At 37.9% G+C, this 15,173-nt stretch overlaps 1 protein-coding gene across 1 annotated transcript in view; it reads right to left on the bottom strand.

Annotated features, from left to right (window-relative positions):
- Positions 1–15,173, bottom strand: part of mast3a (microtubule associated serine/threonine kinase 3a) — a 95,723-nt gene that overhangs the window by 13,311 nt on the left and 67,239 nt on the right. Inside the window, 11 exon segments of the mRNA XM_055151566.1 lie at positions 355–467; positions 592–714; positions 1,983–2,084; positions 2,604–2,769; positions 4,005–4,137; positions 4,349–4,487; positions 5,422–5,630; positions 7,247–7,332; positions 8,423–8,508; positions 9,004–9,133; positions 12,636–12,737. Coding sequence (XP_055007541.1) covers positions 355–467; positions 592–714; positions 1,983–2,084; positions 2,604–2,769; positions 4,005–4,137; positions 4,349–4,487; positions 5,422–5,630; positions 7,247–7,332; positions 8,423–8,508; positions 9,004–9,133; positions 12,636–12,737 — 1,389 coding nt within the window.

Raw genomic sequence — 15,173 nt, 5'->3', positions numbered from 1 at the left:
TAATACACACTTGTGTAGCGCTTTTCAAAATACTCAAAGATGCTTTACATGAAGAGACAAATGCAAACAAAAGAAAGAGTGTAAGTAAGACAAATAATACGTTTATGAAAGGTGGTTTTAAAGAGATGGGTTTTCAGGGCTTTAAAGGTTTCACTATTTCACTTTTGTGTAATACCAGAAGCAAGAATTTAAACCACTAATCTTTGGGTGAACTGAGCAGCTCCAGTACGGCTCTGGTGCCCTGGTCGCTCGCAGAGACAATACAAAACTCATCCACTTTATCTGACGTTTATTGATGTGCAAAAGAGACAGTGGATATACGCACCGGTCACACAAAGGTCGATTGACAGTTACCTTGCTGAAGCGGTGAGCCACAGAGGAGAACTGCCTGAGCTCCAGAGACGTATCTTCATCGTTGGTCTCATCGTCTTCATCAGAGCCCAAGTGACAGTAGCGATCTGACCGAGCTGTGGTTCAGACACATGAGTCAGCAGCAGTTACATAAACAGAACTAAACCTCTCACAGATGAATTCTAATATCCTGCACTCCCCCCAAGCTCCTGTTATGCGGCTGTGACGGTCTGTACTCACTGTCGAAGTAGCTGGTGTCCTCATCGGTCTCCAGCTGAGGGATGAACTCTGCCTTCTGCCTGAGGAGCCCATTCCAGTCCAGACCCAAGAAGAATGTGTGCATCTTCACCTCTGCTGTCCCACCTGGAGCAGAGACGCCAACAGACTGTCAGTGTGTAATAGTGTGGTCTCAAATCACAACAGCAAGAGGCAACAGAACGGATTTTCCAACACAAAATAATGGTTAAATAATATTACCTTGTGGTCTAATACTACATCTGATAACTGTATTTTGTGTTTTTCAGTAGTAATACTACTTTTAACAATTCCTGTGTACATTAGCATTTGTCGTAGGAGCTTTTTTTTTCAGAATTTCTCACAATTTATTACAAAAAAATCACAGATATTCCCATCACTCCCATAAATCACATGGTCTAAAAGTGACTGAAATGAAACTTATTTGAAAACGCATTATTCGATGACTCAAAACAAACAAAAAAGGTTTATATGACAAATTGATGTGAATATGTTTTGGCATCAATCAACCATTAACCTATTAAGACGGTGTAATCTATCTTTTGTCCAGGAGTGGTTCCATGCATCTCTAGAATTAACCTGTTGTATTTGTGTTTGTGACAAGAAGACTACGCAAACATAAGATCAATAAGCTCTGTTCACGCTGATGTTACAAACCCGAAACACATTTGGAAACATGCGATGACAACTTCCGCTGTAGTTACTGACACTGGGCTTTCACTGTTGTGTTTTTATGCATTTATTTTATTTTCATGTGAACTGAATACTTTCATAAGGTGATGTTTTGGTTTCTATCTGAAAATATGCAAGTAAAAAAATAAAAAAAATTACATTAGGCTTACGACCAACTGTGATCAAACCCAATGAAGTAAATGTCATCAGCGATAAAATGGAGACTGCAGACGTATGTGCTGTTTGGAATCATCTGGAATTTGACCTCATCTCTTCTAATGACATGTACCCAGTGCACTCAGAGTTGTGCATCACTGAGGAAATGATGAAAACTGACGAATGGTTGGAATTGTTGATTAACCTAACATAATGGAACTCTACAATGACACGGAGATGAAGAAAACTGGGACATTTTCTAATTTTTCCTAGATTTTGTCAGACTTACTACAATGAACAGAGCCCGCCGGAAGTTTCCAAACGTCTTCCTGGTTTGTGATGTAATGTGAATAGAGCCTATACAACAATTAGCAGCTTCACTTGGTCCATCACCACCATGTCGGTTTATTTTGTCATCCATAATTACAGGACATTTGGACTAATTTCAGAACAGCTAGAGTTCGCTCACAGCACATAACACTAGAGTCCGTGACATGCTTTGTTAGTTTAGATGACAAGCAGACGCTGAGTCATGCTCTGGGACAGACCTGTGCCCAGTCGCTCCATGGGGTTCTGTCTGAGCAGTCTGGTGATCAGGTCCTGGGCATCAGTGGGCAGGGCATCCTCCTCGTCGGGCCAAATGATCTCATCTACAACAGCAAAATGTCAAATGATTATAACAGTGGAACGAAACACCAGATTCACCTTTGTCAGACAATGTATACGGTGTTTTAATAACATGATCTACTGTTCTACTGTTCTGAGTGAATTTGCAGCTTTCTGGTCAAAAACACCTCAATATAAGCATGTGCTGCCTTCAGTGGCCCTTTGTAGTTTCCAGTAATTGGTGACGTTACAAAAAACTGCCCTGATTACAGACAAATCTTCCAGATAAAAAAAAATTAATAAAGCCACTGATTTCCAGAAAATCAAAAAAAAAAAGCAGCACCCCCCACTAGAAATGTTACATAGAGCACCTTTAATTTTACAAGTATCATAAGTATAGCATAATTACTCGCCCAAGATATTCTCAGAAAAAAAAAAAAATTTACTGCTTATGTCAAAAAATGATTGGAGCAGTGTCTTTTTGGTTGTAGAAGTATTTCTAATTGGCAAAAGACAGATCCAAGGCAGGTATGTACTGAGGTTGGTGAAATAAAAGCTCTCACCGTTCACGACTTGTCCAAACAGCTCTTCTGGAGTGTCCCCAAAGAACGGCACACACCCAACCAGGAACTCGTACAGAATGATGCCCATGGCCCACCAGTCCACGGGCTTCCCATAGCCCTGTCGCAGAATCACCTCTGGGGCGATATACTCCGGGGTCCCACACACCTGAACACAACACACACACAGACAGATTTTCAGAGAACAACAAGTGATTAAGTCTGTGAAAAAGAGCCCAAAACTAAAAGAAAACCCCAAATAGAAGCGACTTGTGAAACATGAATGAGATGCGCATATTTTACTTACATGACAAAGGTAAATGGTCACATTCTTAAATAGTTCTTCTCTACCTTCAAGGCACTCGAAGCACTTTACATCAAGGAACCATTCTCCCATTCACACACACACCCCTCATACACCAGTGTACGCAGACACTGGGGGCAAGGGGGGTTAAATGTCTAGCCCAAAGAAACAATAACAGCATTCATCTGTGGCTCTTTGGATCAGTGAACAAACACTCTACCAACTGAGCTACTGTTGCCCACATTAACCCATGTTAATCAATAATGGCTTTAAAACATTGGCCGCTCGTGGTTCACTCATTAACATACAGACTAAATGGTCTTTAATGGCTCTATTAATGTGAAACAGAAATGAAAAAGGATAAAAATTACATTTTTTGATGTGAAATATAATGGATCCACACGTGAAAGCACCATTCAGGAACTACAACCCTCGACTCTCAAAATGTACAAGCGACATAATTTGACTTTTAAATGGTGAATATTATATGGAGTCGTGCTTTCAGCTGTGTGGGGAACCATCAGCACATTCTACAATCTGAACAACACAGTTTAGTAGCAAAACAGGGCCTTGGTTGTACTCAAAATGACGCTTGATTCAAAATGGAAAGTTACGTTATAGCCTATTTTCTTGTCAAAAAATATTTGTTCAAATGAATTTGCTGACAACAAATGTAACGTTTATTCTTATTTACAAAAACATTGGACCAAGTTGATGTTTTCATTTGATGTTTTGGTTTTCAAGACAATTACCTACTTGGAAAGCTGTCTGAGTTCCCCCAGCTTTGGCTTGCCAGATTCTACAACTAAAAACAGCTGCAAAAGAAAGTAAAGAGCCCAGATTCTCACTACCAAGACCCCATCACCTCCTAGTGCAGACTCTGCAGCTCAGTGACTGAAGTCTGGAGATGGTGCTCTTTCACATGTCCATATACAGAGAATGAGAAAAACTTGAATGTAAAATGTGTCCACTATATCCAGCTTTAAACACTGGCAACCCAGGCTCAGCTGTGATTGCACTTCTTTTTTTAAACCAGCTACACATCCTTTAATATCATTTTAATTCAATTTACCACTGCCAACATCATCAAAGCGACTGACCTGTTTATCTATGAACTCTCTGGTGTCCTTCTCGATGTGGCCCTCATACAAGTTGGTGGTCATGTTCATCAGACCGATCTTTGACAAACCGAAGTCCGTCAGCTTTATGTGTCCCATGGAAGTGATCAACAGACTGAAAGAACCACAGAAATAAAGATGTGATCAATGTTACATCAAATCCCCAAATCCCCTTAAAACAGAGATTGGAATAAGACATCAAATGCATTCACAGTCTTTTCATGATGAGAGTGAGAGGAGGGATGATGAAAGCTCAAAGTTTTAAGTGAACTATAAGCTGGAGTGTGATGTAAAATGCATGGGAGAGTTCTTTGTAGGAGACTCACTTGTCTGGTTTGAGGTCGCGGTGGACGATGCCGTAGTTATGCAGATATTCTAAAGCTAAAACGGTCTCGGCGAAGTACATCCTCGCCATGTCCACGGGCAGAGGGCCAATGTTCTTCAGCAGGTTGGCACAGTCCCCACCTTCAAGAGGCAAAATGAAAGGGTACAAGGTTAAATACTAAATAAGAAAGACAAGATTCACTGATTTTTTTTTAATGTATTGTGTTAAACATATAATTATAAAAAATCGTGAGAACACAGCCAACTTAGGGTAATGAGTACTGAGTCTGTTCCTTAGTATTGAAATGTTTGTATTGTGACAACACTATATTACAGACAGGTATTAAATAAAGGAGAGTTAGGTTGCCAAAAACTAGTCCAACCATGCCTAGACACGGCTCATTATGCACTGTTTCCTGGAGGTGAGGGGAACTTCAAGTACTCTACTTCTAGGAACTTGTTTTCACTCCTACTTAAGTCATATTTAATTCAACAGTACTCCTACTTCACTAAAAGTTTTGGTGACTCTTCCCACTGTGAGTAAGTCTATGCCTGGTCTATATTTTAAAATAACCGAACTGCTGTCCTCTACTTGTCGTCATGAAGATGTTATTAGCCTTGTCTAGAATGTTCCACAGTAGAGATTAAACCCATCTATCTCAAGGGAGACAACTATAGGCTACATTACAGTTCAGATCTGTGGAGAGGCAACACTATTCACAGAGAGAATAATTGTATTTTTGAACAATAGAAGTATCCCGAAAATTCCAGGCAAGCAATTCCATGGAGACAAGCAAATGACAGACGCTCCACCAGAAAAGTTGCACAATTCACATTTAAATTTGACTGTTTAATGTGCTTAAATTGCCCCCAGGAACAAATAAAATGATGAGCATAGAACTGTGAATCACAATATTGTAATTTGATCAAAGCAAAGCATCTGAAAAGTGAGATCACAAATGAATTTTTATCATCATATCACCTTACTGTCACTCTCTACTCTGGTATCAGTTAATATTGAGTACAAGTACTGAAAAAAACATCCTGGAATAGTCCATAATAATAGCAGTCTTACCTTCCACATACTCCATGACCATGCAGAGGTGCCTCCTGGTCTCAAAGGAGCAGAACATGGAGACCACAAAGGGGTTTTCAGCGAAGGTCAGGATGTCCCTCTCCACAAACACCTGCTGGATCTGGTTCCTCAGCATCAGGTTCTGACGGTTGATCTTCTTCATAGCGAAGCGCTGACGGGTTTCTTTGTGGCGCACCATGTACACAGCTCTGCAGCCAAAGCACAAAGAGATCAGAAATAATGGAAGGTGACAGCAAGTTCACTATATAATATATTTAATACACTACCAGTTAAAGGTTTGGACACACCTTCTCATTTAGTGTTTGTTTTCTTTGTTTGCTACTTTCTACATTTTAGATACACACACAAGACATCAAATATATGAAGCAAGATATATGGAATTATGTAGCAAAGAAAAGATAACTCAACAATTTATATATATGTGTATATATATATATATATATATATATATATATATATATATATATATATATATATATTTTTTTTTGCTTTATATATATCCCTGGCCTTCTTTCCATGAACTTCTTGATGAAGTCTCCTGAAATGGTTTTCACACAGCTGTGCCTTGTCAGGGTCAACGAAACGCCAAAAGTTCAAATCCCTCTCCCTCCTGACCTCCATGACTCACTCCCACATTTCAAATCCAAACTCAAAACACAGCCATTCAGACTGGTTTCTTCCCTCACCATAACCAGACCTGGGCGTTGTACTGCTCCCGGGCCACATACGGCCCTTTGGTCAACTCTGACCGACCCGTTTAAACTCACTTAGAATTACAAAATACACCTATTAAAACATTTTACTTCATGCATGGACTAAAGCAGCACTGCTTTTAGTTTAGAGATGCTTTTGTAATAACCTTTTTTGTAAGGCGAGCTCACTTTTTCATTGCTTAGTCATAACAAACTCTTACCAATCTCACCAGTTTGTCAAAACAATGCGATTTACTGCTTTTTAAAAATAAAGAAATACAATTAATATTATGCAGAACTGAGTTAAGCATTTTGGTCTGGACCGCCACAATATTTTCTCTCTGACATGTGGCCCCATGGGAAAAAGAATTGCCCACTCCTGCTATAGCTGCACGGTCTCAGTGTGCCTGTGTGCTTTTAACTGGATTTTTAAATTGTATTTAACTTTGTTGATGCTTTTATATTTGTTTATTCCTGTAAGGTGACCTTGAGTGTCCAGAAAGGTGCCTAATAAATAAAATGTATTATTGTTATTATTGTAGGAGCCATAGTCTTTGTGACTGGTTGTTATAGTAATGCATTGGGGCGGGGGTCACATGGGCAAAGCTGATCTGCCTGTAGTTTTCAAAGGCACTGGCTTCCTGCTGTGTGGGAGGGGAGGTGATGGCAGGTGCTGTATTTTTCGTTGACCGCTTCGTTTTGTTTGTTACCGTACTATTGTAGGCCTACATCATTACACCAAAACACATTATACAACTCGTCTGCTTTTCTACAAAAGGCAGCGAGCCAGACTGAGGTACTGGACCTGATCTCCTCTCTAGGCTACAAAGACTCAGGGTCGTAACAATTATTATTATAAACCAAGTTTCAAAGCAAAGGCAATTTATTTATTTTTTAAATTTGAGTTGTTTTTAGTTTTTTTTTTGTTCACTACATTCATTGCTTCACTGACAGTCTAGAATGTAAATAATCATGGAAATAAGGAAGAAACGTACATGAAAAAGTGAGTCCAAACGTTCGACTGGTAGTGTACATCCATAATATTTTTTGTCAGTACAATTGATACCAAACACAATATTTTCTTCCATTTCAGTTTGTTTTCAGTCTCTCACCCATAGGCGCCGTTGCTGATGAGTTTAATGGTCTCGAAGTCACTCTCCAGAGGTTTCCTGCGAGGGGGGGTACAGGCAGCCCGGCTCTGGATCGCACGGAAAACAGGAAGTACGGAGCGTTACCATGGGAACACACACACTCACTCAGCTGAGGAAATACTCAGGACTTTCCTCCCACAGCACAACGTGACAGCTCGACATCACAAAATCCACCCACTCACTCACTTCCGGGTGATAATTACACAGATTGTGATCTTGAACTAAATATTTTTCACACTTTCAAGTTGAAGAATTAAACACATTGGCAGTATTTGAAACCACTTCCTAGAATTCATCTCAATAGAAGCCGGCAACAACACAAGATTATACTGTACTTTTTTTTTCATTGCAGAGAAATACTTACCTAGTGTGCCATAAAATATTCTGAATTTAAAGTGGAACTAAACACTAAATCCTCTTTTTTTTGCAACTTAACTCTCTGTGTTTTTTTTTTGTTATTACTGCTGTACGATTATGTGTCATTGTTGCTGCCGAAAAATTACCTTCCTTCCTAATATAGAGATAGATGGATAGAGAGACAGATGGAGCAAGTAAAGTAAATAAGTAACATTTTAAGTTAATGGTGTTTTGTGTATTGTTGGAACTACAGTTAAAGTTTAAAGGTGCATTGTGTAACTTTTCTGATGGACGGTTTGTCAAATGTTTTTCTTCATGGAGATGTAATTTCTTCATGTGGAATGTTTCACAGTGTGGCTTCAAACCTTCTATCTTCATGGAGACCAAACCAAGTTACAGGTCAGGTTTGTGGAGAGGCAACCCTGCACACAGTCAGAATGTTTGTTTCTCTAGGTATTTTTGAGCTATAAACCTGAGTGTAATTGTATAAATGTAAAGTAGAGCTGTTTAATGTCATACTGTGGAACATTCGAGGCAGAGCAATGACATCTCCAGAGAAACAAGCAGATGACAGACCCCCACAAACCAAAGAGTTGCATAGTCAATACTGGGACATTTACTGAAATGTTTCTTAATATATAGTATACTGTCCTTCAGCAGTAGAGTCTGATCTATGAACAGATTTTTAATTAAAAACAATGGTCAGACAAATGCAAATATATAATAATTACAAATGCATCGTGAAGTGCCCTACATACCAATGAAACCCAGAGCCTGTACCTGTAAAGGTGAAGTCTCTCCAATGTCATCAGAGTCTCTGCTGGAGGCTCTGTGCCCTGGACTGGTCTGCTCCAGCTGCACCATGTCTGAAAACAACAGCAAAGAGAGTAAACTTCTATAACCAAAGATGCCCTGTGCAGAGTCTCAAAAGCTGTTAAAAATATAGAAAATCACTGAAACTAGTATCGAAACTAGATACTCATTTGAGCAGGTATCAATACTAAAAAAGTCACATTCACAGGAACTGAGCCTTTCCTGAATAGTTTTAGAATGATGTTGTTCTGTATGAGAACAAGTGTCAGAGCACATAGACTAGTATACACACATGGACCAACATGAACCTACTGCACCACTGACAATTACACATGAGAATAAAAAAAGAAAGTACTACGATTTAATGTTAAAAATCACATTCTATTGTCTGAAGAAAGAGTGTTTTTTAATTATCATCGTGGGATCGAAATCCATATCAAGTCTATTCGTATCGAAACAGATTTGAAATTTTAGTATCCTGACAACACGAGTTTAGTTGCTGAGCAGATCATTTTAATTTAATAGTAAAAATGTAAACAGAGCCAGACCTTCCAGTGGGTCTCTAGTCAGGCCCAGCTGGCTGATGATGTATTTGGGTATATCAGTTTTGACGTGACCCACTTTGGCCTGGCCCTCTGCCACCTCGAGGCGCTGGTAGAACTCTTCTGGGTCAAACTCCTGCAAGAAAAACATCACCATTATAATGTCAGAGGCACTCAGAAAGGTCATACTATCTAAAAGTCTTCATTTCCAGGTGGCAAGTAGGGCTAAAACACCAGAAGTACAAAGTAGAAATTACTGAAGTAAAAGTAGGAAGTTTCTACTTAAAGGTGCATTGTGCAGCTTTTCGGTGGAGGGTCTGTCAAATGCTTTTCTCCATGGGGTTGTTATGGTTTTGCCTGGAATGTTTCACAATATGGTATTAATATGGTATTTTATATTCATGGAAACCAAACCAAGTTACAGGTCAAATCTGTGGAGAGGCGACCCCACTCACAGTCTGTTTTTCTAGGTATTTTTGAGCTATAAAACCACCTGTAATTGAATAAATGTAAAGTCAAGCTGTTTAATGTAGGGGTGGGCGATATCTCGATATTTTTAATATATCGAGATTTTTTAAAAACTCGATATGAATTCTGACATATCGTGTATATCGATATAATGCTTATATTCAATTTTGATTTCGCTGCTTTGCTTGTTTGTCTTCTCTGACGCCGCCTGCGCGCCCCCGCCTCCCAGATTTTGTTCGCTCATGTCTCCTTCACTCCTCACTATCGCCGTGAATGCCGAAAGTTGGTGCCAGTGAAAAGCTTCAAGCACCACGAACCTTTTCCACCATTTACAGACAAAGCCATCAGCAACACATTTCATATTCCACCGAGTCATGTCCTTTAGTCCAAAAGAAGTTGAACTGCATGAGCAGCACATGGAGTGCGCTGTTTATGCAAATTAGCCATGCGCTTTTTAAGTTTCGTTTCTGTAAAACGTAAACAAGTCTGCGCAAAGCTGCAAAAAAATAAAAAATTAAAATTAACACTATAATGTCAAAGGGGCTGATGTGGCTCTAGAGTCGTTATGCTTTATATATTGTAAAGTTTAGTAATGTAAATTCTATTTATGCAGAAGATTTTAATTAATAATCTGTTGCAGTGTAACTTGTACAACAGTGTTTGGATCTGCAGTGGATTGTGGGAAACCTCAGAACTCCTTACTGCTGGATAGGAACATGGATCTGTTAAAAGAAGAAACATCCTGAGCTTCCTCTGCTAAAGGAGCTCACGGTTATGATTATGGTTTGGATAACAGAGTTAATGCAAAGATGAGCTTGTGTTGAGTTGTTTTATTTATGAATGAAACAAAGGAAATATGTTTTATTTCTTTTATTTAACAGTTACATTATTATTTATGTAATTAGGGTTTTTTGTAATCTTAAATGTTCCTATATGAACTGCCGACCTCTTACACTTTAATTTTTAAAAAAAGGACCTTGTGGAATTTGGCAGATTTGTTTTTGCAGTTTTCTGTTTTAGGGGGTTATTTTTTCCTGTACAGATATCGAGATATATATCGTATATCGAGATATAGCAAAATATATTGAGATATATTTTTTGATCCATATCGCCCAGCCCTAGTTTAATGTCATACTGTGGAACATTCCAAACATATCCATAGAAACAAGCAAGCGATGAACCCCCAACAAAAAGTTACACAGCGCAGCTTTAAGTAATTGTAAGAGTAGCTGGACATAACATCTGATTCATAATTTAAAAGAATGTTTTCATGTCATTGGAAGGACAAAATATTGAATTATGTAGTGTTCTGGTGTAAGGAAACACATTGAAGTACTTCTTGTTATTTATTTTCTGAACACAAGTCATGCCAAAACAAGCACAACACAAGCCCAAAACAGCCCCAGTCTAATTCAGCAGTGCCAGTCTCCTAACTCCTCCGACCGACGAATAGAACCTTCACATTGACTTGTCGGCATGGCAACAAGTGTCACATACAAAAGCAGTTACATTAAAGGTGCACTGTGTAACGCTTTAAAACTGCTTTAAAACTGCTTTAAAACCTCTTTAAAACCACCAATTACAGATGGTTTTACAGCTCAAAGATGCCTAGAAAAACAGACAATCTGACTGTGTGCGGGGTTGCCTCTCCACAGATCTGACCTGTAAATTGGTCTCCATGAAGATAGAAAGGTTTAATGCCATTTTGTGAAACATTCCAGACAAAACAATAACATCCTCATGGAGAAAAGCGTTTGATGGACCCTTCACCAGGAAAGTTACATACTGCACATTTAACAACACACATTCTTTTAACATTAACAGTTACAATAACCACAAAAAGTGTCAACTATGAACTAAACACAAACAATTACAAAAAAACAACAACCCTCTAGCACAAAAAAATGCACTTGCAATACTTACTGAGCCTCAAAAACATAGTTCCAGTTGATATGGTAATTATCATGACTCTTATGTCCAAATCATTTTATATTATCAACAGAAAGGTCTTGTCAGCATTGCATGTACAACTTTATTAATACTCAAGTAGAAGTAAAAGTATGGTGTCTTAAAACTAATATTTTGTACAGTTGCATTTCATTGCATTAAATTTTCCTGAAGATGTGAGACCGGCCTCTACTCAAGTTTAAATCCAGGCTCCAAACAGTTCTGTTCTATTAGTGTGCGTAACACTGAAAGATTTTTATTCTACACTCTTCTATTTTAAACATGCTTTGTAACTTTTCTGGTGGAGGGTCTGCCACCTGCTTGTCTGTATGGACCTGCTTTGCTTTGATTATTCCACAGTATGGAAATAAACTTGGTTAAAACAATGGAGACAAGTTAATGGTCAGATCTATGGACAAGCAAGCATGCATGTGGTAAGAATTCATGTTTGTTAAGGTATTTTTGAGCTATAAAACACCTGCAGTGGAACAAATATAAGAGAGATACTGAATGTTTAATGCCCTATTGTGGAACATTTCAGGCAAAAAAATAACATCTCCATGGAGACAAGTAGAAGACCCTCCAGCATAGAAATTACATAGTGCACCTTTAATGTTAATTTTATGATTTGTTTGTATTCTGATTTTAATGTTTTTCTTATTCTTTAAAGCTCTTTGAATGACTTGAATGACTGTGTATGGATTGTGCTATACAAAAAAAAAAAAAAAATCCTATTTCTTTCACTAACTGTTACTAAATCTTGACTAGGCCTGATGGACATTTCATAACAACAACCAAAATATAGGGATATCGTATCATAAGAAATCCCAAAATAATATTGTGGGTTGTCACAGTATATCGAATTACAAAGTTCCTTTGATTAAATTCATTGTTTGACCATAGCAACAGATAATAATAAAAACATAGGGAACTACATATCCTATGATTCATGTCAGCGCAGACAGCATCAACAAATGTGACTTTTACTTGAATTCTTGAGATTATGACAGTAATAATTATGAGAATATAGCACCAAGAGCCTTGGGTATTGTTACATCCCCACTAATAAGTGAAATCTGTATTTGTATAGAAGAAAAGCACTGCCTCCTCCACTTTGTACCACCATCATTTAAATGTAATGACCTGTTCAGCCCTGACATTAAAGCTGACTCATCTGTACCAGTCCTGTCCCTGAGTCACGTGACCTCGGCAGAGACACATACCAGACACTCGAGGAGGCGGGCAGGTCTGGAGATCACCATCAGAATCTTCTTCACCAGTTTGATGATGATGGACACCTCCTCACTCTCAGAACGCTCGTACGCCTAAAAAAAACACACACACACACACACACACACAACAGTTAAAACACACATTTTTAACATTTCTTTCATCTTATTTATAGACACAGGGTGTAACTTTCTGGTGATGAGTATGAGTCCTTGGAAAGAGAAAGTTAAAACCATACATCAGTTTTATGGCACACTGTGGAATATTATGGGATTAATGACATTTCTGGGTCCAATTTACAACTTCACACCTAAATTCTAACTTTGAAAAATGGAAATAATGAAATGATAATCTATCATCATTTTGTATCACCAGTGTGTATGTTTCACAAGCTGATGTCACCGCTTAGCCTAACCGAATTTCTTTCCACAACTTCGTGTACTTTCTGTCATATGTATAAAATTGTTATTGTTAAACGACTGCCATTACTTTAAGTTCGTATGGCAGGTTTTGATGATTCGCTAATTTTGACTGGATTGGGTGGGCTCATACCTGTTGTAAATATAAATCATAGTTTTCCACAACAATTCGTGAAGAAAGTTGAAAAGTATGTTGAAAATTACAGGAAGTGGAGAGTTCCATTTTAGTTTCTGATATCTGAAACATGATTTCAACAAAATAAAGGTGTTTTCTTAGATTTTTATTGGTCAAATAATAATTTCTGTGTGCATTAGAGGAGTTCTGGTCCAGTGTCCAACATGGTTGCTAGGTAACACTTATGGAATTCCCCAGTGTGACGTCATGATTTCCAACCACAAGTAAAAGTAAAAGTGTTTTAGTAAAATCTGAAGTCCAACCTGGACTGGGACTTTAAAGGTGCACTGTGTAACTTTTCTTGTAGAGGGACGGCCAGTTACACGTCTCCATGGAGATGTTATAGATTTACCTCCAATATTCCTAGTATGGCATTAAACTTTTCATCTCCATAGAAACAAGCAGGAGAAATGAAGATCTGTGAAGAGGCGACCCCACTCACAGTCTGATACATGCTTGTAAAGATATTTTTGAGTAAAAAAACACAGATAATTAAATAAATGCATCTTATATAAGTTATATTATGGAACATTACAGGCAAAGCAATAGCATACCGAAAAATTACACAGTGTCCTTTTAGTACGAGCTATATAATTGCTTATCAAGTTGAAAACAATTATCATCTTTCATTTAATTGCCCATGTACTAGCAATACAACACCTCTGTGTGATTAAAGACACTCAAATCTTATCAGATAATATTTGGAGAGCAATTTTATGTGTCCAGATAAGTAATAAAGTCGGCAGTAACAGACAGACTTGAGTTGAGTCAGCTGTTACATAAGATTGTGCCTATAGTGAATGACGTGTCTGCTGTCACGTCTTACTTTCCACACAGATAAAGTCTTATAAGATTGAATCAATATCCAGATACTGATCGAGGCCAAATTAAACGATCATTAAAGGTGCACTGTGGAACTTTTCTAGGGGACGGTCTGCTACCTGCTTTTCTCCATGGAGATGTTATTGCTTTGTCTGAAATGTTTCACAGTATGGCATTAAACCTTTCTATTTATTTATTTTATTTGCTTATTTATTTTGCACATATATAACATATAACAATAAAAAGCAAACTAGATAAAAACGTAGATGCCAGAAGAGACAAAAAACCCAAAAGGGCTGATATTAAAGCTTCCACCTTATGGATATATGCAAATTGAACATTATAGCTGTGCATTAATAAAAAAAAAAAAAAAAAAAAAGACATCCACAATTGAATGATTATGCAACATTACCATGAAATATCAACTCTTTTTAACAATGTTTCTGATATGCCATCACTAACCAGAAACCAGATGTGAAATATGATCATAGAAACCAAACCAGACCAAGTTACAGGTCAGATCTGTGGAGAGGCGACCCGTCAGTCAGTCAGTCAGAATGCCTGTTTTTCTAGGTATTTTTGAGCGATAAAACCACCTGTAATTGAATAAATATAAGGTAGAGCTGTTTAATGTCACACTGTGCAACATTCGAGGAAGAGCAATGACATCCACAGAAACAAGAAAGTGATGAACCTTCAACCGAAAAGTTACATGGTGCACCTTTAACTAGAAGTGTGTTTCATTAGTTTTTGCCTGTTTAATACATATAGTTTCGCCCATATTTTTGCATGCCTCAGTGGACTAGAACTGAGTGTAGAGTACATTGGATTTTCTTTGCATGTCTGGGTAATACTATTAGGTCACACTTAGTCCTTAGAAAATTGTGTTAGTAAACTTACTCAGTACTGATTCACATACTAAAATAATAAAAAACATCCTTTCTTTGGTCAACAGAATGTGATTTTCAACATTATTGCAGTACTTCCTTTTCTATTCCCATGTGGTGTTATATGTGTGTAATGGTCAGTAGGTTCATGTTGGTCCATGTGTGTGTACTAGTCTATGTACTCTGACACTTGTTCTGATACAGCTCAACATCATTCTAAAGACATTC

This window comes from Boleophthalmus pectinirostris, unplaced genomic scaffold (assembly GCF_026225935.1).
Source record: "Boleophthalmus pectinirostris isolate CB_2022bp ecotype Guang Dong unplaced genomic scaffold, ASM2622593v1 HiC_scaffold_16, whole genome shotgun sequence".
NCBI lineage: Eukaryota > Metazoa > Chordata > Actinopteri > Gobiiformes > Gobiidae > Boleophthalmus > Boleophthalmus pectinirostris.
This window is presented reverse-complemented; position numbering and strand designations above follow the sequence as displayed.